At 32.6% G+C, this 27,527-nt stretch overlaps 3 protein-coding genes across 5 annotated transcripts; 1 reads left to right on the top strand and 2 right to left on the bottom strand.

The window, feature by feature from the left end:
- Positions 1 to 350: 350 nt before the first annotated feature.
- On the bottom strand, positions 351 to 18,711 carry LOC105323154 (quinone oxidoreductase). Of its 3 annotated transcripts, XM_066077021.1 has the most exons (10): positions 18,642 to 18,711; positions 5,691 to 5,790; positions 3,935 to 4,055; positions 3,364 to 3,516; positions 2,159 to 2,322; positions 2,007 to 2,058; positions 1,665 to 1,814; positions 1,460 to 1,561; positions 1,137 to 1,232; positions 351 to 999 (listed from the first exon to the last, which is right to left on the bottom strand). In XM_066077021.1, exons 1-10 carry the CDS (start codon positions 18,694 to 18,696, stop codon positions 835 to 837), a joined length of 1,158 nt encoding a protein of 385 aa, XP_065933093.1. In that variant the 5' UTR covers positions 18,697 to 18,711; the 3' UTR covers positions 351 to 834. The 3 variants fall into 3 exon arrangements, with proteins under 3 accessions (XP_065933093.1, XP_065933095.1, XP_065933094.1); XM_066077023.1 differs by lacking the exon at positions 18,642 to 18,711 and having other exon boundaries at positions 5,661 to 5,790; XM_066077022.1 differs by lacking the exon at positions 18,642 to 18,711 and having other exon boundaries at positions 5,699 to 5,790.
- Positions 7,186 to 11,871, bottom strand: LOC117683907 (muscle M-line assembly protein unc-89-like). Its single transcript, XM_034454077.2, has 3 exons — positions 11,618 to 11,871; positions 11,144 to 11,379; positions 7,186 to 10,697 (listed from the first exon to the last, which is right to left on the bottom strand). The coding sequence occupies exon 3, from the start codon at positions 10,046 to 10,048 to the stop codon at positions 7,784 to 7,786; it is 2,265 nt and encodes a 754-aa protein (XP_034309968.2). The 5' UTR covers positions 10,049 to 10,697; positions 11,144 to 11,379; positions 11,618 to 11,871; the 3' UTR covers positions 7,186 to 7,783.
- LOC105345396 (uncharacterized) lies at positions 16,430 to 27,020 on the top strand. The gene is made up of 9 exons (XM_034443749.2): positions 16,430 to 16,584; positions 19,122 to 19,235; positions 20,183 to 20,317; positions 21,180 to 21,561; positions 22,429 to 22,685; positions 22,943 to 23,211; positions 23,640 to 23,861; positions 24,296 to 24,566; positions 25,179 to 27,020. The coding sequence occupies exons 1-9, from the start codon at positions 16,575 to 16,577 to the stop codon at positions 25,496 to 25,498; spliced, it is 1,980 nt and encodes a 659-aa protein (XP_034299640.2). The 5' UTR covers positions 16,430 to 16,574; the 3' UTR covers positions 25,499 to 27,020.
- Positions 27,021 to 27,527: the final 507 nt, after the last annotated feature.

Raw genomic sequence — 27,527 nt, 5'->3', positions numbered from 1 at the left:
GTTTTTCTTTAATTCATGGGTATAATTTTTCGATAACCTCATTTCGACAGCCTCATATTCATCAATGAAATATCTATTTTAACTACATTGGTATAGCTCATACAGTGTATATCAAACAATTTATTAATAACAAAGTTTACGTTGAAATTTATGTAATATTATTTTATCTGAAAACGACCACCCTTCCCCAAATTTAGGTAGAAGATTTTTTTAAATATAGTCCATTCTTCTGAATGATCATAATGATAATTTACTCATCCTTAATATTTTGATCAATAAAAGGATGTATTTTGTTGCGGATGGTGGACTTTACAGATATAAACGCCATTGCGTCAATTAAAATCCGAAAATATGCAAGTTGGATGAATTTTTTATTGCATTCTTCACATTTTTTTCGATAATCACAACATAATAGATATTAACATAATAATAATAAAAATGTGCTGAACTTAGTTTGGAAAAAAATCATGCCAGATTCTTTCACATTAATTCTAATGTTTTTAATGATCGATATTAAGAAATTGCAAGATTAAAATGCTCTTTCTTCTAAAAATACATGCAATGATAATAATGTCACATTGTGTAATCAATTCCCAAAATGATCAAATGATACTAAAGTCACATAAATAATCCAATTTGGTTATTCATATAAACGCATATCACATCGCTGATTGTTACATTTTCAACCCCATTTTTTTATATAATGAACATCTTTATTTTATACACAAAAGTTTAATTCTTATAAGCCTGTCTATTCATTACGTCATCATAGGTGTACATTTCCTTGAGTAAATACATCTTTATTACTTTTTTAAAATATCACACGTCGCAGTATCAAAAGACTTTAAATATAAGCCGTCCCAGAGTGCCCTGGTTGTTGATGACGTCATTGTGAGCAGCAGGTGCTTGGTCCAAGGTATAAGTCTTCCCTATTGGTGGCTTTACCCATCCGTCTCTCATTCCGGCGGATACAGCGGCATCTATCTCATCCATTTCATTCTATTCAGAAATTTTTCAAATATCAACACTGTACCTTCAATATTTTTTATTGAATTACATATAAATTAGAAGCTAATCGCTAGTGTTATTGTTTAGTCTCCATGTAGTGATGACATGATCTAATTTTATGTACTTACTTGAGAGGCGTTAAAAAGCAGCATCCCCGTGACGATGCATTCTTTCTGCATGGCTAGTCTGGGCGTTATTTCTACAGAACCCCTATTTCCAACAACCTGCAAAAACATGAAGTAAACTATATTACTTGGATGTAAACATGGGCGTGTAATACATGTAATGTATGTGTATACCTATGGATATTTCTCTCAAGAATCATGAAAGCTTCAGCTCACTCTGTTGTTCATATCATACTAAAATTGAAGAATTTGCCCCCTACTTCTTATCACGCTAAAATACATTGTACAGTTTGTCCCTATTTCTTATCACGCTAGAATATACTTACTACAATTCGCCCTCTTTTTGATATCATTTCCAGGTCCTTCTCGAGGTTTACGTTAGCAAGCATCTCTATGATGATTTGAGGTCCATTGTTAGACGTCGCTTCCTGTAGAAATGGATAAAGAAATGCAATATAATTTATATATTGCATTTCCTGTTGTTAAGCATATTTATTAGTAGTTAAATAGCGGAGTAAGTATTCAGGGCACCATTATTTTGGCTGCATATCCGTCTTCCCTGTGACTGAAGGCTGCGTCACATCCGTTCCGTAAGATAAGGTCGATCCCAGCCTCACTTCCGGCTGTCCCCAACACGTGCAGTCCCCTGGACTTAGCAATCTGAACACAAGCAAGTCCAACCTGAATGTCCAAAAAAGTCTTCAATTGAATATAACAGGATATTACAAATTCTACACATAGATGGTAACATTTATTACCATAACTATATAATCGGTAACAGACCAAAAGTACGGATATGTGTGAGGAAGGCAATTAATACGATGGAAGTAATCGTTTGTGCTAAATTAATGGTACTGTACAAAAAATACAAACCGCGCCACTGGCTCCGTGAATTAGAACTGTTTCGCCGGGCTTTGCCCCACCACTGTAGAAAACAAAATGTCATGTCTTTAAAAATTACCCTACCTACAAAAAGCGACAGATTTTTACAACGATTTTTTAAACATGAAAAAATTAGAACTGACATGATAACTAGAGCCCTGTATGCTGTGTAATATGGTATTCCAACTCCCGCGCCCTCTTCAAAAGTCAGGTTGCTATGGAGAAGTTTGGTTCCAGTTGACGCTGAAGTACAATATTCCGCGTAGCCACCAGACGCCACAGCCATAGAATAAACTCGGTCCCCTTTCTGTGGAACGATGACGTGTACATGTAATAATGTAAAATTAAAGACTGAAAACTAACGTAATACAGGTTGCAAGTATAACTGACGTTTTATCATAAAGCTCAAAAGTGTGTGTTTCAGATCAGCTGCAGCCGATTTTCCGTTAGAAAAAATCTAGTAAACCGCCAATTAGTCCTAACACTGGGTTTCATCAAATCAAAATAGGTACATTAATCAAATCTACATAAAAATCCGTGAATTTGAATAAAGATACATGTAATGAGATAGCTTGAATTTCAATGCTGGTAACATAATGCATTGCAGTGTATATTTTGGTAAATGTATCGGTCTCTTTCCATTTATCAAGACTTTGATGTTTTGATGCATCACTGGTGTATTGTAGAACTAAAAAAAAAAAAAATACAGAATAAATGGGAAAAGTTGTCAACCCTTTATGTATTGTTTTTTTTAGGTTTAGGCTAACAACAATTTTACCTATATACAACCTGATTTACCGTTCTGACAAAATCCATGGAAAACCAGACTTTTGGTTATTTTAATCGATTTATTATTAATTTTCATTGCCGTAGTTTAGTCATTATGATACTTCCTTCGTAGAGCCACTTTAACATGACCATTGCTTGCTTTAAATAGAATTCTGTCGTAGGCGTGTCCTTAGTAATCAGTGCATATTTCACTTGATGCCAGCATCAATATTAACTTGTTTTGCTGCATGAACTAGATAACAAACCAAAAGTTCCACGTCCCGTTAAAATGGCTGCAATTCAAGTATCATTATCATTTATTTCAACTTTGAGCAATTATGTTCATCAGCATTGTACACAAATACTAAATACAAACATGCGAGGCATGCAAATTGCAAATCCAGCGTATTCAGATGCTTCATGCAGAGAGTCTCTGCAAAGGGTGCATTTTCATTTAAATGGAGCATTAAAACATTCAATTTTGACATTTTTGCACTTATATGCAAGATATATCCTAACAAGAGACTTGATTTTTTTCATCCTTCATATACTAGTGCCCACCTTTATGCGAGTTCGTTACCTTGAGATGTTTGACCTTTGAACCCACTTCCTCCACCACCCCAGCTACGTCTTTCCCGGGGGTGTAGGGCAGTGTGGGTTTCACGGCGTAGGTTCCCGACCTGATGTATGTATCCACGGGGTTGATACCTGCGGCGTGAACTTTAATTAAAACCTATAAGAATTAAACCAAAGAACTAAGTACTATGCTATCCTGAGAATACTTGGTCTTTATTTTCTTCGGCATTTCTTCTGAAAACTGATAAGCAGTTTATAGTCTATTTTTAAGTCTTTAAACAAAACATTATTTATCAATTTTAACGAATGAAATTTAAAGTGTAGTGCAATTTGCCCGCGAATGAACAAATAACCGAACAAAGGGTAGAATAGACAGAATTAAGAGATTCGAAGAGATATATATGTACATGTAAACTCTAAAATTCTTTCTATAGTAGTTTATCAGACTATGAACGTAACAATCAAATCTTGCAGAAAAATTCACCGATAAAAGTATACAATACTGTGAACAATTCCAGCATTGACCTTATATGGGTCTGGTTTTCAGATAGATGAGAAAACACTGCATTGTATACCTGGTCCTCCGAAGGTCTTGGCACGGGCACATTTGTTTCTAATTTTAACACCTGAGGCCCACCAAATTCTGTGACTCTTACGGCTCTCATAATAGTGCTTATGGCAGATCGCACGGACATGCTGAAAAAAAAGAGCATGCAAGATCTCGGATTATGACAGAATCATTTGTTTACATTAATTTACATCCACCAAGTATGAATCTCTCTATTTCTTATTGATTGTAACTCACAGCTCTAAAGAAACTGACAGAGCTGAAATATATACAATCCAGTTCTAACCATTTATCAATTGGTCGAAACCTTCAGCACCCTATGAAAATCACTGCATGACTGCCCGATTCGAAATAATCATGATAATGTCAGACTCATACTCCCATATAACATGACTTGGCTATTTCGTTTCTCTAATGTACTGTTGTACATAATTAAAGATGTTTTAGTTACTTTTACTTACTCTTTACGATCAATTGATTTTTTTCATTAATTTGCTTTAAAAAGGATGTAAATATAAACAATGCAATGCTTTCTTTGATGATTCATGCGGGTTTTGAACGTATGAGCGATCAATGCAGAGTATACATAACCAACTACAGTATAATGCGGATTATGTATTTTTCTACAATGTCGCTACCTTCATATCCTGCATGAATCACTTATTGATTATAAATAATAATTTAGATAATTTTTGCATCTGATACTTAAGACATGGGATTCAGATCCAAAATCTTCGGTTTGAAAAATGCATGTCAGACTGAGAGTATCATTCAAAATAATCGAAACCTAATCTGCATCGCATGATTTAAGATGTTTGGTCAAATTTTACATTTATAAAATTTTGTGGATGATGTAAAAAGTACATAGAAAACATAAATTCATCAGAACAATTCAAAACCAAAAAAGGGGATTTTCCAACCGTTATAAAATCTCGTTGGTACTGATTCACAGACTAAGGAGATGTAATTCGGTTAAATTCTTTCTATGGTGGTTCATACAGTAGGGCTGTGAAGGTACATGTAGCATTATAATTATGATGGTAGTTCCCATTTTTAGGCTAATATATTTTTATGTATCATAAATGAAATGCTTAAATTTCAAAGTTTAAATGATTGGATTTTTTCTTTACTTTAAAATAATATTTTATGGCCAAAAATATCATATGTCAAAGTTTACGGCAGATATGTATAATTGGCTGAACGCCCAGTCTTGGTCAAATATGATAATATCCACAAACATCTGTAAAAATAGTATCAGATATTGGACTTGATGAAATATACATAAATATACTCGATAGCCCCTTCAACTTAGAAGTATATACATGTATGATTCGCTCATACTTTTCTGAATTTACTTTTAAAATTCAATTGAGGATAGCAACCCAACTTTTTACTGCATTATATATGTTTGTTGCATTGATTTGTTTCAAATAATTCTACACACAAGATTTTCACTCACGTAAACTTTGTGATGTAAAATAATAAAAGTTGCTGAATTTGCTCATACATGGCTCGCCATACAAGCGAATATAAAGTTAAGATAAGAAAACGCCAACCAAATATTAAAATGATTGTAGTCTGTTTATTAATGCATTTATCTGTATTATTCCCTCGGAAAAAATGATGGTCAACAACAAAAACATTTGACCTACATTAGTACATACAAACTTTGTATGTATAAATTGTGGATATTTTATAGCTACGAGTACATATATTCACAGGAATTAGCCTACCGTTCTGTTCACCCGCTTAATGACACCTACAAACTAACCTGTCCCCGATCAGAGTGTATGAAACCCCATTCGTCAGTTATCCAGAAGACAAGTTGTTTCGACCCCAGGTCTGTACTGCAGTGCCCACGTTCTATGAAATAATGAAATATACGATTATGGGGAAGGGGTTTGGTATTTGTTAGAGAAGATATCTGTTGATCTATTTAGTTATAGTTTATATAAATTTATCTTTATTTTCAGAGTCATTATTATTTATCGATATTGATGAAGAAAATCGGGCTTTATTATGGCCGATGAAATATACAAGACCGTCGTGCACATAATTAAGCAAAGTCTATTTACACGACCGTCGTGCAAATAGCTATAACTGAATATTGTGATAAACACACGACCGTCGTGTGAATTAATTTATGAAAATCTATTTACACGACCATCGTGTGGATAGTCTATCTATGTAGCCAAGCTATATACAGGATATTTTTTTTTTAGTGTAGGACGATATTATAAATGTCAAAGTTAATTATGAAATGGAATTTATGTGATCCTGAACCCGATCAATTTCTAATATCCTCGCAACATTTTTATGATTTTATATGTGTATAAACTGATAAAACTGGTAAGTTGATGTATCCACACATAAGAAATATATCACCACGTATTATAAATTAATTTATTTATTATAATAAGATGATAATATAATAATATGATGAAGAAGGATATTTTCTGTTGTAGACTATAGTTGGAGCTGTATTCAAAATTTCGGGTATAACTGTCATTGTGTATAAAGGAATTACAGTCAACTCGTAATCAAACTAACACGTACCCAAACAGACTTGTAATCAAATTGTCAAGTGAAAAATGACTTCAATTATAATACTTTGCCTTCCTAATCAAAGAGTGATAATAATTTATAAATTTGTCAAGCTAATTAATCAGGTTTTTTTAAAGAAAAGATTGTTTGTAAACAGAAATTTTCTATTAAATGTTAATATAGGGACATCTTTGGCAAACTTATATGAGATGACAATATATTATCAAGAATTCTACATTCTTTTATCTCATAGTTTCTTAATTATTGTAATTATATCAAAACCTATAACCTTAACAGATTATCTTTTACATTTACAATCCAAATATCATTGTCTACCACTGGACCAATGGATCATTAGTCTGTTTGGGTACGACTTCACTTGACTCTGTATAAAGAAAAGACTTCCAGGCAACACACATTTTTCTCTGATTGACAACACTGAGCATGTCCGAGGTTTTGTTATGTTTACGTTTTTTTATTACCGGAAAACCATAAATTTCCTTCTTTGAATATATATGTCTTGTTTCATATCCAATATATGTACGGTGTACCAGACAAGTATACTCTATGTAAACAGACCTTTTAAAGAATTTCATCAAAAACATTATAAAATAATAGAGTTCGGTATACATTATCTTTTATTGATAGAAAAAAAATCGTCACTAAATTTAATATGAATAAGCAAAAAAAAAACAACAAAAATACAGTTAAATGTTAAAATTGTAAATTCGGACATTAAGAATATTTTATTCATCATATTTTGTCATAAAAATAAATTGAAAGTTAATGTGGAAGAAAAATTGTGTTACATAAATAATGGTAACTTAAAAACAGTAGATATCATTATGGTTATTTTAAAAAAAATCACAAAAGCAGACAAATACCTCAATTATCGTTAATTAAATGTGGTTTGAATTGTACCAAATTGTTTGAAAATAAGTCAAATGCTGGGTTTAAGTATACATAAATTATATACAACTGCATAAAGTTACAAAGTCAAACATGCATGTAATTCATTCATCTAGTATCAAGGGCCCTTAATGGGGGGGGGGGGGGGGTATACCAGGCACATTAAAAACAATAATATATTTATCATTTTCATCCTTATAACAAAATAGTAATGAAATACACAGACAGAATGTCCAGATCAAATTACAATTTTTCTAAACTGAATAAGAAATGATTCATAGATGAAATATATGACTGTCAAAATAGTAAGAATAGATCATCAAAACTGCATCAGAAGTCAATTTGAGGTGGATAAATTTGCGTGGTCATTTTTTTTTACATTTAGTACAGTACCATTTCGAATTCACTTCTTCAAACACCTTAAATTCTTTGGAATTGAAAGGCACGACTTGTGAAACCACTCCTTACATTCCTCACATTTCCCCATTTTTTCTTCCCTATTGTCTGGTAATCTGCAAATGCAGAAAAGTGGAATCTTAAAGGACTTTGTCACCCTTTTCTGCATATTCCTTTCTTCTGATGGAAAAGGGCACATTTGGTTTTCTGCCAAACATGAGAGCAAATGACTTCTCATACTTTTCTGGGTGTAAGTTTTCATTGATGGGTCATTTCCAAAACAAAGATCTGTTGCATATGCAATTGAAAATAATCCACAATCATATCCTCCTTTTTGTCGCTTGCAATTGATGACATTTATACCCATGGTCTGCTCTTGGATCATCATAATGCATGCAGCTTGCATTTTAACGTCCATGGAGACTGATGTATACAGGGAGTCGAAGATGTCAACACAGTTATCATTACAAAACAGGTTTGATATTGTCAACCAATGCAGGGCACCATCATGTAGAATTTGTATGAAATCTCCAGTTTCAATCGCAAACTGCAGTTTGCTTCCAAGAATGGTGTCCTGTAGTCCATGCATCTTTGGAAATTGTTGTGTTAGTAATTTTTGTGCTGCATTTATGTGGACATCAGTAAGCATCTCCTTAGGGTCTCCAATCATGTCTATTTCATCACTCCTACTGGTATTGGTTTTACTATGCCTGCTTTCATTATTTGTTTCCTTTTTGTTCAACCGTTTTTTTTCCAGCAATCTTTTTCTTGATTGGAAAACATTTTCTTTTCCTTTCTGAAGCCTTACATTTCCTCTAACTGGAGGAGTTTTTGGTAACTTTATAGTCTTCAAGTCTTTAAGAATTTTGGTTGCTCTGCCTGTACTGCAGGTGGATGTTCTTGATTTATCTTTTTTGAATCCTGCTGGGGAAGGCACAGGAGTTGTGCTTTTTTCTGGAGTGTTCGATTCAAAAGAAAACGGAGAAGAAGGCATTGGTGTTAATTCTCTTGGATTGTCTTGAAGTGGAGTTGGAGATAAAAATTGTAATGAGGCTAGTGAGGAAGCCCAGTCTTGAAAGGATTCACTAGTACAAGGTGAAGGCACCATGTTGTCATTACTGAGTGAAGATTCAGGTGATAATGAAGGCAGTGAACATGGGGAAGAAGGCAAGTCTTCAACGCTTTCATTGGTTTGAAGTGAGGGCACCATGTTGTTATTTTTGGACAGCAATGGTGAAGATTCAGGTGATAATGGTGGCAGCGAACATGGGGAAGAAGGCAAGTCTTCAACGCTTTCATTGGTTTGAGGTGAGGGCACCATGTTGTTATTTTTGGACGGTAATGGTGGAGATTCAGGTGATAATGGTGGCAGCGAACATGGGGAAGAAGGCAAGTCTTCAACGCTTTCATTGGTTTGAGGTGAGGGCACCATGTTGTTATTTTTGGACGGTAATGGTGGAGGTTCAGGTGATAATGGTGGCAACGAACATGGGGAAGAAGGCAAGTCTTCAACGCTTTCACTGGTTTTAGGTGAGGGCACCATGTTGTTAATTTTGGATGGAGATGGAGCTGAGATGATTGGTGTCTCTGGTGTCACACAGGGATAAGGTTCATCAGCTTCTTCTGCTTTAAAAATGACTTTTTCCCCACTGAGCCATGCATCATACATCGTAGCAAGAGTATCCATTTTTTTATTGAACTCTTTTGTACCCAAAGTAGATGCATAATCTGCAATAGCCTTGCATAATACCATCATTTCCTTGAATTTTTGGGTTTTTGATAATGGATTTTTCTTAAATTTTTTTCGCAGATGTTGACTGCTTTCTGGTGTTTCTGTATTTGTCCTTTTGTGTCTCCTACTTGTCCATATTTTTTTCTGGTATGATAGGTGCCACCTCTCTGCAACATCATCAATATTGAATATATTTTCTCCCTGCTCTATCCTTCTGGCAAAAACATGTCTACATGGCAAAAGCATGGTCTTCTTAAGAGAACAACTGCACATTTTATTGTTCTTTGATGTGCTGAAACGGGCTTTCTCTAGTTCTGCAATTAGGATGCCTGCTGCATATGGTGTTATGTTTTTAACAATGTCATCTTTTACAACATCATCATCTCCTAGGCGGTATGCAGTTTTAAATGTATGGTTGAATTCTCTGTGAGTCATTTCGTTTACTTTTCCCCTGTGCAGTAGTAAGATGCTCTTTACTGCCTCTGTTAGTGTCATATTTCTTTTCAGGATATCTTTGATTTTCTGGTTATGTGACTCCATCCTACTATTTGTTGTGTTTCCCAGATTAATTTGTTGGATTGTTTTATAGAATGCCCAATGTTTTATCTGATGTGGCTTTCCCCAGTTTTTGTTTGATAGGCCATGAAACTATCAGGGGCTGTTGCTGCCAGGTGACATAATGCTCTTTCAAAAGCTGATTTTGATTTCGAAAACACAAGTGACTGAAAAGATTTCTTAAGATCATTTTTTTCCTCTTGTGGTTTTGATAATTTTTGAATAAATCTATCTACAGCTTGAATGACATGGAATTTACAAAGTTGAATTTCTGCCCCTGGAATAACTTTTCTTACAGCTGCGATTTCCTTCATGTCTTTGTCTAATACTACAACTTTTACTTTTTCTAATTTGTGTATTCTTGAAGTCTCTGTCATGACAGCTGAGAGGGTGTGTTCTGTTTCATGGGTGATAAAAGCATACCCTACAGTTTGCCCAGTTCCATTTCCGTCTTCTACCAGAAGGGAAAATAATGGCATTCTCAGCCTGTTTGTACAGTAAGTAGAGTCAATCATTAGCACCTCAGGGAACATGGCAAATGTTTGCTTCATGTCACCAGTGACCAGAAGAAGAAACTCCAATACTCCTTCATTATTTGCTTGAACTGAAATGACAGCCTCAGGGTCATCTTCACCTACAAGTTATTAATTGATATTAATTTTTGATAGCACATGAAAATGCTAAACCAGTTTAAAAAATTTAAATATTTATCACTTGATTATGGATGTGAATCTCATTCATCCATCACTACAATTTATTTTAAAGAAAACATCAAGTTGAAATATTTCAAGGAAGCAATTTCCAGGTGGGGTAAATAAATCATTCTTCACTAAACTTAGAGACACTTAATAGCACCGTAGCAACAAATATTGACAGTTCAGAGTTGTGGCACAAATCAGGATAATTAATCCCTGAAGACTTATTAATGTTCACCTTTTCAATTTGGCTGTGTAAATTCTTTAATTATGATAGGAATTCTTGATAAGTTAATAATAATAGACTTGTTGAGATATTATAGATAAATAAAATCATAAATTAATCAGATAAATGATATTCTTTCATGTCTCATAATCTACTTACAAAGCTTCTTTAGTTCATCCATCAATAATTCTTCTTCAGTCTTGTCTCCATTTCTTTCTCTTTTTGCTTTTTGGTGTACATTGTGGAGATCTTTAAGGGTGATGACTTGGCGTTGTTGTGCTTCAATATGTTCTTTCAGGTATTTGACTTTTACACCAAGCTCAAGCATTGTTTCCACTTCTTTTTTCTTTGCTTCACTTAACCGCCGTTGTTCTGGGTAATGCTTAAATGCATTGCTGAAAAAAATATAAATTTAAATGCACATTATTGTTCAAATGTATATGTTATTTCATTTTTTAAAAATAAATCAAGATGTTTTATGTCACGATTTGATTTAAATTGAAAGCTTAATTTGTTAATGTGTTCTTTGACTTTTTCAGAAGTGCAATCCAAATTTGATAGATTTTCAAATGATTTTTTTTTTACATTGAGACCTTAATACATAAATATAAATGAAATCTTATGCATACTTACTTGCTAGTCTCATGATTGTGAGCAGTGACCAGAGTTTGAACAACAAGCTTTGTCTTCTCTTTGTTAACAGTGAGAAAAAGTCTTGCTTGGCAATCTTGTTTAAAGGAACTGGAAATTAGAAATATGAAGTATTATCAAGCTATTAAAAACTGTCAAACAATTACCATATTTATTCTAACATAAAGTATTTAGATTAATATTCAGACTTAAATCATGTTATCATTTTTCATTTCACTCCTCATTTAATAGCATAGTGAAGTAAGTGAGTAAGGGATATGCCTCCATTTTGTGAAATCAACATATACAGTACATGTACTTCCTTTTGATAAACTTATTCAAATCAATTGAACTTCAAATCAATTGAACTAACATATATGTAAAGTATAAAGGTTTCCATCAAACTAATTAAATTAACACAGTAAAATTAACCCCCAACCAATCCCACCTCCCCCAAACAAAATTATCCCTCAGTTAGCCCCTCCCCTCAAGGGGGGGGGGGGGGGGGAGGTCTGCTATAAAACACTTTGGCATCAGTGTCAGGACACTTAAGTTAGCCAACATAATAAAAATATGTATCATGCAATCTTATTCATATGCTATTGCTTCATATGAACAGTATGAATAGTATCATATTGTATCTTATGATACAATGTTGTATCATTATAAGCACAATATTGTATTATGTTACAATATAAAATTGTATCAGATGGTATGATACTGTATTATCTGAATCATGATATTATATGACACAATATTGTAGAATATGACACAATATTATATCATTTGATTTGATATAATATGATACAATATTGTGTAATTTTATATTATAACATTATATTATATGATTATTGTATTTATAGAATTGTATGATATTGTATTATATTGATAAATGTTTTATCATACATGATGATATAATATGAAATTGTACATATAATAATACATTATTGTATCATTTGATATGATTTAGTGTGTTATAACAATCAATGTGTTATTTTAATAATCATTAATTATGCTATTCATATAATATGATAAAGTACGTGTTGTCTCAGAAAAGTGATGTCTCGTCTCGGTGAGCTCTATAATTTTTGACTACATATGTTTAAAATTATCTACTGTTGTATATAAATTTGGTTTTAGAACTTTTATAGATTAATGGTTATATTTAGAACCTAATTAACTTGCTTCCACCTCCATATATACGTAAGTGGTGCTATATCAAATAAATCATATATATTAATCTCGTTGATCAGTGGGTCAAGATTGTTTTAAATATGGACCTTCTAAAACATGGATATCTGGACAAAATATCATTGAGACTCACAGTAATCTAAGACTTTTTAAAGAATCAAATATTAAGAAAGGATGTTAGGATTAAAGGACTGTGTGAATTTCACACGATTTTCCTAGCCGCAAACGGGATGACAAATTTGAATGACATCAACAATATTGTGAGCGCAAGTGGTGGTGAAATGTAAACCTGTGAAGCTAATGAAGTCAAATGATTAGATTGAAATGGTCATGTCTCATCCAAATAAACCAGCATTAAACAGATTTATGTACATTAATTTCTATGTCGGGTAGCGTTTATCGTAGTCCACACTCGCGGAGGTATAGATAATTTTGAAGTGCATAAAGGACATTTGCATTCAAATGAAAATAAAAAAATACGCAATGTACATGTATTTCTTTAAGGGACTTCTGATCAAGCACACCCTTTGTCGTGGTTATATACCTGTAGGTACTCCAGTGCAATCGGAATTTTTAGTAAGGTCCATTTGCACAAGTATGAAAATAGGCATAGAAACCCCACCCCATCGCGCGACTAAATGTAAAAAAAAAAAGAAGTAAAAATAGAAAGAAAAGAAAACTATACTGTACTGCAGTATATATATAAATATCAATTGAAAACTACATATACCCCCTCCCCGATTTTAAAAAGAAAATTAAATCCAGGCACGTAACATCGGGGGGGGGGGGGGGCTGCCCCCCCCCCCCCCTTTCTCGCATCGGCCAATTTTTTTTAAATTTATTTGAAATTGATATAAAAATAAGAAAATTAGGAGTGAAATACTTATTGATTTCAAACCAGTAAAAGCGCGCGTTTTTTCGGGAGGGGGGGGGCATGGCTTAAAATACAGTTCTTGAGACTTCAAGTTTTTTTAATTTTACAATTAAAAATATGCAATATAATTTTTTGTCATTTTCATACCCCAGTACTGCCAGTACATAGTAAATAAAAATAAATTATAAAAGAAACATACCTTTGATTTGGCCGTAGTCCTCTTCCAGTTTGTCTCGGTGCACCTCCATGTTTACACCTGTAGAACACGTTTCTAAACTTGAATTTCTGGTCAAATGTTTTTGATTTAGATGAAAGTTTCTTGTTGGCAGTCTCTACGGTTTTGCTGTGACTTTTTACCCAAACCGTATTTGTAGCTGTAGACCATTGTAATAATTTGTCCTGAAATTCCTGAAATGAACTGAATTCGTCCCCTTCGTTCATCCTAACATCTTAAAAAGTCACTTGTCTGTACTTCATACGATATGACGTCATAATTAACTTTGACGTCACGATCTGCATTCAGGGAATGTATCTTAACGTTAAAAGTGAATTATATCAAACCAGTATAATACCGCACGTTTCCTTTACATAGATGCTCCTCTATTGAAAAATTGACCAATGACTAATTGTTGAATTAATTTCACTCGTCATTTCTACACAGTTGCATATGGAGTTCCTCATGAACGACAACTGTTTCAATTCAATTAACAGGGTTCATAGATACTGCACATAATGTTTTACGCCAATTATTTAATGAGCAAGGAAGAAAGGAACGACTTGACAACAGCAAAATCTATGTCGGTAACTGATTAAGAAACTTGGAGATGAAATGAACATCAAAGACGCAATCAACTCGCCTGACCGGCAAAATTTTATATTTTAATAACTTTAATGTGATTATTAAAAGTTGTTACGAAAAAGTTATATATATGACATTTATCAATTTAAATTTATATATATAACAGTTTATGCTTACTGTTATAGATATTAAAGTTTGAATAGATTGTTTTCAAACATTTACATGTTGCCCGATCGAGTTCTTTGCGCCCATTAATGTACACAAGACAGTACCATAAACTGCATCGTCGGATACCCACGGGTGATCGCGTCTTTTACTTAACGATAAGTAAAAGACGCAATCACCCGTGGGTATCCGACGATGCATAAACTATGGGAGCTTTGCAATTTAGTACATACGTTTTGGTTGTATTTAAAAGCATTTCCGTTCTTGCAAGGCGTTCAAACTTGATAATTTAAATCGTACGGTACTAATGTACAAATGGGAATCATTTATCACAAATCAACGCTTCGTACAACAGACATCATTTTCTACATTGTATTTGATCACCTCATAATATTCGAAGAATGATTCCTTGTAACTTATATTTTGTATAATTTAAATAATTTAATCAGCAATTGTACGATCAAATATTAAATAGTCATTGATCTCATGAAATGTATTGGATAATACATTACAAAATGATTTGTAATGTAATTATAGACAGATACTTGAATATATAATGTACATGTATATGTTTTTAAAAAGCACAGCCACTAGATCTTTTATCGATCATATTTTATAGAATGATTCAGTCATTACGACAACTGTTATAATTCAATGAATAGGGTTGATAAAATACCGCACATTATGTTTAACGGTATAATATATTGAGCGTAGAATAAAGGACGGACATGACAACCTCATAATTTATGTCAGGAACTGATTAAGAAATTGAGAGAGATGAAATGAACATCAAAGACGCAGATATCTTTATTGATCATTAATCAGTTCGCTTTATCTTCGACTGTGTGTCATTTTTATGATAAAATGCAGTGTGGTAGTTGTTGGGAGCAATTACAAACATTTTGAATTTAATAAAATTTATTAATATAAAATACTGAGTAATTCTACTGTCAGCCACGCGCTAATTTTGCCCCCCCCCCCCCCCCCCCCTCCCTTCCCATTTCAAAAAAAATGATGCTAAGTGTCTGAATATTGTGTTTGATACGAGGATAAATTTTTATAAGATCAATAATACATAACGTTAGCTTTAACGGATCATGAAAAAATATCAATAGAGTATAGTACTGATTTTCATTTTCATGTATGGTACATGTAGTGTTGGCTAATGCACTTTTGTTTAAGATTAAAGGGAAATTTTATATGTTATCAGTCATCAAGATAGCAACCGTGGTGAATTATTTCATGATTCCCTATGAAAATCCATCTATATCATTTTTATATACTTAAGTTAATAATAATCATTTTTCATTATGCACCCGTGAGGCTAATTGATTTTTTTCTTCATACACCAGTTATGCTTTTAACTGAAATTGGTGCGATTTCGTCATTTAGATCCACCGATGCGTGCCGAACTTCACAGGGAATGAAACAACACATTACCTAGTATGTAACAACCTGAAATCAATGGTCGTGCGAATAACCGGTAAACAATAAGTGAATACACGACGGTCTTGCAAATAGCTAATGAGAGTGAATACACGACGGTCGTGCGAATAGCTGCTGAGTGATTTATATACACGACGGTCGTGCGTATAGACACTACTGGCGTGCGACCAGTTCTCGCCGAGTACCATTTCTCGCCAGTACATTGTGACGTCATTTTATCACCACACAAAATTATAGACGAAAAATGACGTCACAATGTACTGGCGAGAAATGGTACTCGGCGAGAACTGGTCGCACGCCAGTACCCTTTATTATAATTTAGGGACATTCTCGCTCTCGTTCGTGATTTAGTGTGACCAATCGGTGCTCGGCTTTTTTACACCAGGTAGAGGAAAAGGCGAGGTAATCCGAATGCTCTTCTTCGAACCCGACATATTCATGGAAACAGAAAGTAGTCTGGCATGTAGGTCAGTTTATGGGCCAGGATGTCAGTGGGTAAGTGAACAGTCAAATGATATTATTTTAAACAATGTTTAACTAATTTTCATATTTTGTATAAATATTGACACAAACACATGGAGAAACTGGATCACTTGTTTTGTTTTTGCTTTAAAATAAGAGTACTGTACCATAGATAATAAAAGTTTAACAGTGTTCAACATTTTGAAACTTTTATCTATCAGGCTTGTCTCCACAAGCCTGATTTGGTAATCTAATTTCTTTGCCTTTGTTTACAAATATCCTTTGTTGATTTATTGAAAAGTAATTTTATTCATTTAATCAACGAAATGTGCTTAAAATTATAATCTGACGTCAGATCATCTGATCATTATATCTACACCTTACTACACCTGGCACAGTAAAATCCAAGTTTCACTTTCATTTCAAATATTTGAATATACATGTAGATAATCTAAATAGCATCATTTTAATGGCAGGGTCATATTAATAGGTATTTTGTATTCAATTATTAACAGATAAACAAATATCAATACTGTTATAGCAACAAAATTCAATTTGTTTTAATGTTTATCATTTTTTATGGTGTACTATATGTAACATTTTTATGTTAGCTTTTTCTATCATAAATATTTGGTCATTTATCTGTAATTTTATGTCAACTTGCATTATAATCATTAATTGACTATGATGACATAAGTATATAAGTGCATCATGAAGTAATTAAGTAGGATGCATAACAAGTTTGACAAAGGACTATGTGCGGGACTATGTGCGGTAAGGTCAAATATCTGCCCCCAATTTTAACCAATTTCTAAATAGTGTTGTATAAAAATCAAATCTTCATAAATCATTGTACAGAGGATGCCAGTATCACTTTAATCTTGATTTTAGTCATCATTGCTCAGTTGCTGTTTATATCTATGACGTCACTTAAATGACCAAATTCCCGCACTTTTGCAAACAAATGAAAATATCGTCATTTTTTATTCATATTTTGCATTCAGAAGTATAGAGCGAAGGTCTGCTCAAGTACGATTTTAAGATATGGTTTTCTTTATATAAATATACAAAACATACTAAAAAGTGGTACTTGAGCAAGCCTGCGCTCGATGTTTCCCAGTCGAAAATCATTCGGAAAACACCCATATTTTGCTACAAAACATCAATTTATCAAAATAAGACAATCTTCATGATGTCATTTCTACATTATAACGTCACTGTGGAGACAACCTTTTACACACTTATTTCTGATATGATTTCAAATATCTTCTACCTTATTTTTAAAGCTTTCGAAAAACGTTAATTTGGGGGGCAAAAAATGCATAATACCGCACATAGTCCTTAATAACAGTTATGTGTTATACTTAAAATAAGAATGTTGCTATTATATATGTTTATTTATTTTGTGAAATTTTTTTTTATATATAGAGCAATTCAACATTGCTGCACCGTAGAAATTATAAGATAAAAAGCATACCTGGAAATCAGGATTATGTAATTCCATGGAAACTAATGGTGATATGTATTAAGATCATTCCGATCCATGATATTGTTGGTAGGCTTTGGTAGAGTACAGTGTATATAAATGATTCGTTAACATTCATTGTGATATCACTAGAACATATACTTTTTAATTTTTACTGGTAACTGCATTGAATACATACATGTACAATGAAATGTGTTAATTTACTTAATTATTAACGCATGCTCTCACGCAGATGATGCTGTGCATGTGGTTATGTTGTATATATGTGTGTTTTTACCCTATGTAAGTTATTAATTTGATGAACTAGTTAGGTCTCCTTTGATTTATTTCTTTCCGTTTAGTGCCCCGGCCCGTGGACATTTGGGCTTATCCTAGTCTTCTTCGCATAGTTGTTACGCTCAACACTCAATCCAATCAATCATATTTACTTTAAATTTTAAATATTTCCTTCGATCTATATCATATGACTTACCGGTAATAATTGTGTGTTTTATTGATTTGCGACTCAGTTTAGTTTTAATGTATTATTAATACTTGTACTTTTTCTGATATAGATATAAAATAGATATAAAATGATAGTGTGAGGAAAATTGAATGAAATTACCTGTATTGTTTAAACAATACCTAAGGCAGCTGTCGATGTTCAAATATAATAACATTTATTGTGTACTGCTTACACTAAAGGTTTCCTGATAGTGTATTGATATCATAGTTCAGTACTGCCTGCATAATTTCATGTAGATCATATGTCATGACATAATCAATAGAAATAGATCTATATATATGTCTAGGTGGGTTTTTTTAATTTAATGACAATGAAACTGAAAGTATGCATCATAGATGACAAGAAAATATTAAAACTATTTATGCTAAAATTGCTCTAGTGTTTATTAATATCATCAGTATCCTCAAAAAACAATGTTTACAGGTAAGACATTTTGATCAAACATGTACCAGTTTATTTAATACTTTATTGACTACATTACTTTCATGGTACATGTAGTAATGTTGATTCTCCTCATTCACTTACTACATACATATACATTGTAATATCTCTTAATAGTTTAATGTGAATGAATTTCAGGATTACTATACGTAGAAAATAGAACTTGTACTCTGTTAAGTGAAGAAATAGTTGCACACCTTGGCAAGGAGAAAGTTATCACTCATGGGATTGAGGAGAAAAACACAACAGCAGGTAAATGCACAGACGCTAATAGAGAAAAATTACAACCAATACTGCACACCTTGTAGAACATTGAAACTTTTCATATTGCACCCAATTGATCCAATCTAAAAACCAACTCAACTTATTGACAATTGAATGTCATCTAGTTTAATTCAACAATATGTAATGCATTTTGAGGTTTTTTTGATAAAGGATGCAATATATTAGAATTCATACATTTCATACAACAGAAATATGAGAAATGTACTTTAATATCCTTGTATTGTAAATTAGCAAGTACCACTTGTGTATGTCGTGTATGTAAATCCCTCATTTCCCCTTTCATCTAAATGTCAATATTCAAACCACAAAACGCTTCCTTTGGTGATTCATGCAGGATATATGAAAGTGGCTACATTGCAGAAAAAATCACATAATCCGCGTTAATGTGTTATGTAATTTTTTTTCTTTCTTTTAAGTAACAATTACATGTAAATTGATAGTAAAAAGTAAGTTAAATTAACTAAGTTACTTTTAATGTACATATTTAGTACATTTATAGCTAAAAAAAAACTGCCAAATCATCTCCTTATGGAGTTTGAGTCTGACACCATCATGATTATTTCATGCAGTCTGTGATTTTTCTTGATAAGGTTGCTGTCAGTTTTGACCAATCGATGAATAGGGCATGTAGATTTCAGTCCTGCCCTGTCAATTTCCTGTCAGTTTCAGTCCCTGTAGGTTTGTACGAAAGATCTATAAACGTGGCGTGTAGATATTAGTCCTGTTAGTTTCTATAGAGCAATGAATGAACTAAAGTTTACGTAAGAATTAGAGGGAATCATATTTGGTAGATGTAAATATATACTTATCAATATGAATTCATATGATCCTAATACATTTTGAAAAATTTTAGCATTGGTAATTTTTTCCATCTATCAATTCTTTTATTGACAATAAATATTTTTTTTCTTCAGATAAACTTACTCATACCAGCAAACTTATCGTAAAACACATTGGCGAAGCAGATTCCTTTATAGTAATTGTCGATGATGTCCACTGGAAAACCTTCTGGAATGAAACATCAAACAAGATTCCGAACAAACTTGAAGGTAACAATTTTTTAAAATTTAATTTTCAACATGCTCCTGGAAATCTGATATTTTCTAACTGCAGAACTGTAGCTTCATGGAAAATTCAGATTGATGGACTGTGGAACTACAGTTCCACCCGTACAAAAAAACTTTTTATTTAATACTGTGCACAAAAAGTTGGGGACAGATTTAGACTTATCAAACTAATTTTTGAATACATTCTGAAAATAATTTCATGTCAATAAATTCCTATGAGAATTTACTACCGATTCACCACTTTACTTACTCAAACGTTTTTCTAAACACCCTAATCGACCTGGGTAACTTGTTAAGTGAAGTATATGTTAGATTAATTCACTTCGGGATCAAGAGTTGCCATTTTTATCTGTAAACAAACCACACCATTTCAATTTACAAGGCTTGTGAGGGTGTTATTTGAACAAAATAGATATCTAGAGGCGAGTTAAGTAATGACAATCTAAAGTAAAATGCCTCTAAGAAAATTTTTTGGTTTTGAAGTTTTCACAGAATATATTCCTTGATAAGATCGATAAATCCAAAACAGCGCACAACTTTTTGTGCTCAATAGATATACTGTGCAGTTTTTTGTAGGGCTACAGTCCGTCAACCTGAGTTTTTTTGGAGCTTCACTTTTGAAGCTTATAGTTTTTGGTTTGTGTGTTAGAATTTTAGAAGCAACATGTGCACCATTATCTTAGTTTAGACAGGGGATGGTTTATTTTACATTTTGCCAAATGCCAATAACATTTTCAAATTTTCAAACATCAGTATCTTAAGCATTTTAAGCCAATATGACATTGCTGTATTGTATCTGCTGATATTAATCTAAACTAAATGGTCATTTTCTTCCTCCTCTTAGAACTTTTAGATGAAGATGATGACACTGCAAGTAAAAGACACAATTTCATCCTGGTTGTTGGAATTAATACCAACAAAAATGAAGAAATTAAAGAAAATGAATTCAATAAATTCCTTGGTTGTCAGAGTATATCACTAAAAGTCTGTCATATGCTGAAGTCACTTGAAGACCACACACCTAACACAGTTAACAGATTAGCCAAAGAAATTGTTGAGAAGTTTACCAATCAACTGTGTCCCGAAGAGCCTCCAGTAGTTAGCATTGAGCCAAAATGGACACATCCTGTGAGTACAGAAGAGGGGAAAAACAACATGGCTACTGAAAGCCACTCTGGAAATTCCAAAGCTGATGAAGGAAATACATCAGATACCCAAGAGCCAGAGTATGTTAAAACACCATGGCTTTCATGCATATTTACATGTACATGTATATATTAATAGATGAAAATGCTAACTGTGATTCAAATTGTTTTGCATAGTACACAATTCTATTTATATTATAACAATGGCTTCTCAAAATTATACATTGGGACTTAATGAAATTCCACATTTGTACATGTTTATAGGGTGGAAGGGTTATAAGATTTTTAATGCACAACATTCAATACAGTACAGCATGATCTTTATATAATAGATGATATACTTTATTATTATATGATTGATGAATTCTTAACTCTCTGATTAGCTAATATCCAACAATCTAGAAAAAATAAAACATTAAAACATTACATTAATCTGCATCTGACCTATGAGGTCAATATAACATATGATTATCTCCACATTGGACTGAAAAAAGATTGTGTTACGCAATTTGTTTTGTTATTGCTTCAAACTAAAATTTTCGCTTGATAATACTCGATTTTATATGTTTGTATCAATATATCACTGAATCATTTAATAAAACAATTATTGCTGGGGGGGTTTTCATATTCAGACCTCAAAAACAGCAATGATTTTATAAAATTACGTATTAGATTAAGCACTTTTCAGAAATGAATAAATTTAAACCATAATTGATTTTTTTTTTCAAATTAATATTTTGAAAATTAAGGCTCATATGAATTCTTGATAATATATATTGTGGAACCCCTTTATCAAAAAATCTGAAAGTACTTGAAGGTATTTGTATATTGTAATATAGGGACTCAATTTGACACATTTTTGCCAATATACAAGTGTATATATAGTAGCATTTTCAGAAAGTTAAAAAGTGATTTAAATATTTAAAATGATTTCCTTTACTTTGCTAGTTTCACTGTTCCTTCCACATCAAGTGAAGACGAAGACCAAGAAGACATTAATTGCTACAACCTCAAGACTCCTGGTCTCTGCCTGTATATTGTTGAACTTGAATTTGATCCAGAGGATGAAAATGTTCAACTGGAGAAGAGACATGCCTCAATTGCAGAGTTTGGAAAAATCAAAGATGCTTTTGAGAGGCTAGGTTGTTTCGTTAAGAAAAAGACGAACCCAACAAAACAAGAAGCTCTGGAATTTTTACAAAAAGGTAAGAAACATTGAAATATATGGTACACTAAATTATATTTCATCATGTCATGAAAAGAAATAGTTGATGAAAGATATAAAGATATTGAATTAATTCTTTTATGCATATTTATTTAATAAATTATGAGGTAACATAGACACTCTTTATCAATTATTTGAGATACACCAGCAATGTACCTTGATTATGAAATAATTTGATTTACATTAGATGAATGCTTTAATAACATATACATGTATTGGACAATTTTGAAATCGTAGGGAAAGAATGGTGTGAGAAGCTGAAGCCCAGTTTTTTGGTGCTGATAATAAGTACTCATGGGCAAGAAGTACCAGATATCACTAAAGAAAAGAACAGTGCTCCGGTTAAACCATCAGAGGGCATTGGTAAAACAAGATCAAAGAAGGAAATGGTGCATCAACTGTTCTTCCACGATGGACAGACGCTGTTGACCAAGGACATCATTCAGATGTTTGGGCGCCGTAGCTGCCCTGCTCTCACCGAAAAACCTTGCACATTTTTCATTCAGGTTATTTTCCTTTTTCTCTAAGCATGATACCACAGTTATGTTATGTCAATACATCCGGATATCTTGGTGTTGAGTCATAGAATTCAAATATTCTAGCTTAGGTATTGACAGTTTGATAGTCAGAGACCTCCTAATTTTTAAGTCACTTGAGTCTATTAGCAATTGCACATAGACCACTTCCTCTGAGACACTTTAAGCTACATGTATGTAGAAATATACAACTTCCTTAATTATAACCAAGTTTGCCTCATGTATCCAACTGACCAAGTTTAAAGTTAATGAATAAGTGTGACTGTATCTGTCATTTCCATAGAGATTTTAAACCATGTGTTATAAATGGTATGTTATTTTTTAATCAATAATAAAAGTCATCACAGATTTCTTTTAATTTACTATATAGCTTTATCAGCAATCTCTGCAAATTTCAGGCATGCAGAAGTCGTTTTGGGGTGGAAAATCATGTCAATTATGATGAAGGAGCGATTCTTTCTGTCAACTCAACTGAAAATATGATGAAAGAGAGACAGTCAGAAACAGATTCTGAAGATGCCTCAAAGGGGGATCCACTCAAAGACACTTCAGATGCTAAACGGAGTATTATCAAGCGTTCAAAGGAAGATGAAGAAGAAAGAGTCCGTGAGATCACAGCTGTAAGTAAAAGTCAAAATCTGTAATATCAGTGGTTATCAAAAGTAACTTGATATAAGCAGTACATGTTTTGAAATTCTGTAAAAAATATATTTTCAGTAAACATTTCATAACTTAGTCTGGCTTTTATATAATGAACAATTTACTTTAGGATATGTAACCTGTTGTTCATTTTTTCAGCTTTTACTGGTCAAATTTCATAGATTTTATTATATCAAAACATACCCGGTATATAATTTAACAATTAAATTTGTACAACTGGTACCTATACAATACAGTTTATGTAGTTATGTATACATATGCATGCAAATATAAAATATACATTATGATTATCTTTTTATACATTTGTGTTTCAGTGTATATGTAATTGAATCTAATACAAAGTGTCACTTCATTTTGGTGATCGAGAGTTAACTATGATTTTTTTTTCTTGTAGCGGTACAAAATAGATCAATTCGGTGAATATATGACATGGTTTAGAAACACCAATGCTCCATCACTGGCATCTGAAGATGATTCTGAAGCGGTCCAAAAACTGAGGGAAGCATTAAACTGTGATGTCTTAAAACCACAAGAAACTGAGGAAATAATGGTTTTGTGTAAAGGATATGAAAAGTACACCTTGGATTTCTTTTACCCAGAGCCTTCAGTCAGTGATCCTGCACCATGCACTAATGATTCACTGGTCATGTTTGCTTCTGCACCAGGTAAGGCATATTGACTTTATTTGTCTTAAAAAGGTGGTGTTTAAGTACATGTGTAGTGTTCAACGCTATCATTTTCAGACTGTGAAAATTTTTTTAACTGTAGTATGGTATAGCTGAAAAAAAAAATCATATATACATGTACATGTAAAATAAATTCTAATTGTATACCTAAAGATGGCATGATATCAATTTGTCTGATTGAAATGTATAAAACTAAGAAAGATCTAGAGGGGTTCATTACTGCAGATAAACATTTTCTGCAGAAATAAGTTTTTGCAGATCTTGTGTGTGTTTATTTTAAAAGTAATCTCTGAAGCAGTCAATTTAATACTATACTGTACATTGTAGCTGTTGGCACCATTATTATTAATAAGTCTTAAAACATGATTTTTGTAACTATAAAAAAAAAAATTTAGTATACATGAATCATGAAGTTTTATACATTGCAATTTTGATCAAAATACTTTCATATTACATTACACGTCCTTATGATAAACCACCATGTAGCAACCGTCAATTTGTAGAAATATTTAACATCAGACTTTGGTGTACATGTTTTTCTTGTATTCTATTTGCATGACTGCCAATCAAACTCGTTTTTTTTCTTCATAGGAAAAGAGGCTTATAACAGAGAAAGGCAAGGAGGGTGGCTGATCACAAACCTAGAGGCTCAGATAAAGGAAACATTGGACCAAAAACCAAAGAAGGTTGACCTACTAGCAGAGTTGACGAAGGTGTCAGGAAGAATTGCATTCAACTACGAGACCGAGACAGGCTCTTTGATGGACAGTGGCCATAAGTCGGTGCCCTGTCTGTATCATAGACTCAGTAAAGACATCATAATCTGGCCAGAGGAGATGGAGAAGACAATGCAGTTGTTAGTTGAGAAAGAGGGCTCTGAATGGGAGAAATTTACCTTTTGGGATCCTTAAGTAGGATTAACAGGTGATGATAAGAGTCTTTAGCATCTAGTGTGGGGTAACAGAATCAAAATGGACAATTAGTTTGATCCTTTGATATTGTTTTACATATTGAAGAATTATTAGTGATTTATAAAAGTTATGTACTCCCCAGCAACTTTTAACAATAAACGGAGTTTATTTGATTTATATATAAGCATATAGTTTTTGAAACATGTTTTATAATGAATACTAATCAAACTGACTGTTTATCATTTGATATTAATATACAATTCTGATTTTATATGCTACCTCTTTTTCTTAACTTTTAATATCATGAATACTGTTTTACCCTGCTTGTACATGTCATTGCACATATATATCTTAAATCATTTAGAAGAATTTCGGCTATTAAATTAATATGGTTGGTGTTTTGGAAATGCAAAAATTTAAGTCTGAATGAACAATTTTTACATCAATTATATTTAATTATTGTTAATTTACTCCTCTGATTGCTCAAATGAACATATCTGTATGTAATGATTTTTTTTACTCTTGGTGAATGACATCAATGCATATGTGCTAATACCCAATCGTTTTCCTAAATTGTTTGTTGAAATTACTGTTTGGTAAAATGAAACATTTTGTAATGGATTGTTTTACTCTTGATGAAAGACATCAATGCATATGTGCTAATATCCAATCATTTTCCTAAATATACGTAGCTAGTGGAAATTATTGGTTGGTGCAATGCAACATTTGGTAACAGACTGTTTATTTGGCTTCAGAATCTCAAAACATAAATGCTACCACATTGACTGGTACATTCCATATCCAGATTTTCCAACAGCTTTTTGTGTTAAGTTTTAAAACATTAGTTATAAATGCTCATCACTCTGAAGCCCTGTATACTGTGATAACAGAAAGTGTTTAATGTTGCAAGCTAATATATTGTATGTATGGAGAAACTGTGATCTTTATTTTTTACTTATCAAGTATACATATGATGGTCTGATAGTTTTTAACTATGAAAATACAATCTTGTTTTCTTTGAAAAAGTATAACTTTTTCATGGTATAAACTAAGCATTTGGCAATGGTTCATTCCAACTTGAAATCATTATTGCTCAATGCGTGAATTAGATAGGAGTTTGGTCAGTAGGGTTTAAGCTAGATTAGAATTAACTTTCTCCTTCAATAACATACGTGTATGTATGCATGTACATGTTCCTAGTCAAAGTCAATGTTATAGTTAGGATCCAATGATAACCAAAGATTTGTACAGAAACTGTAGCATCTTTTGTTTGAAATTCTCACCTTTGATCTCATGGTTTTATTGTATCAGTTCTTTGATCTTGATTTTCTGTATGACAGAGCAAAACATGACTTTATCTGCATTATTGTGTTTTGAATTATTTTTACCTCAGTCTATATCTCTCAGTGATGTTATTCACTTCTATATATGATTATGTTATTGATTTTCTTGTTGCCTTTCTTTCATAGGATTTAAAGTTATTTGATTTACTGAATTGTATCATTAAAACTCATTAAAGAAGTTTTTATTTTCTTATTATAAGGAGAAACATTGTTTGAATTATGACGAGGAGCTCTGGGTATGATGTAAATTATACGATGTGTTAAATTATAGCATGCCATTTTGCAAAGCATCGATCTTATGTTCACAAGCCATTCAACAACCTTTCTCAACACTGACGAGGTTTTATGGATTTCAAGATGGCATTGAAGGAGTTTTGTTCTGTTTCTGATCCATTATTTATGTGGAATTATATTAATTTAACAAATATTTCATTATGCAAATAAGTAAATAATAGGATTGGACACCAGGATATGCCTATTTTAGTCCTCTCCGCAAGGACTTTAACGTAATCTAAAATAGGTATAGTAAACAAGGTTTAAAACTGGTTGAGGCTGTAGTTTTGGCGTAACTGAAACAGAAGAAAAAAATTATTATTTGATAGCTAATCTTCATAGTGCACTTTTAAATGCTGACAGTATCCACTAATGGTATGAAGGTGATTTCTTACCATTAATGATATATATAG

Source organism: Magallana gigas, chromosome 2 (genome assembly GCF_963853765.1).
Source record: "Magallana gigas chromosome 2, xbMagGiga1.1, whole genome shotgun sequence".
Taxonomy (NCBI): Eukaryota; Metazoa; Mollusca; class Bivalvia; order Ostreida; family Ostreidae; genus Magallana; species Magallana gigas.
This window is presented reverse-complemented; position numbering and strand designations above follow the sequence as displayed.

Coding starts and splice junctions, on each gene's coding strand:
- LOC105345396 (XM_034443749.2), top strand. Junction 19,236..20,182: donor GGAGAAAAACACAACAGCAG/GTAAATGCACAG, acceptor TTTTTTCTTCAG/ATAAACTTACTCATACCAGC. Junction 24,567..25,178: donor CATGTTTGCTTCTGCACCAG/GTAAGGCATATT, acceptor TTTTCTTCATAG/GAAAAGAGGCTTATAACAGA.
- LOC117683907 (XM_034454077.2), bottom strand. CDS start 10,048: ATGGAGTCACATAACCAGAAAATCAAAGATATCCTGAAAAGAAATATG.
- LOC105323154 (XM_066077021.1), bottom strand. CDS start 18,696: ATGTTATTATATTTGAACATCGACAGCTGCCTTAGGTATTGTTTAAAC. Junction 1,233..1,459: donor CAAAAAGAGGGCGAATTGTA/GTAAGTATATTC, acceptor ATGTTTTTGCAG/GTTGTTGGAAATAGGGGTTC. Junction 1,000..1,136: donor TGCTTTTTAACGCCTCTCAA/GTAAGTACATAA, acceptor ATTTCTGAATAG/AATGAAATGGATGAGATAGA.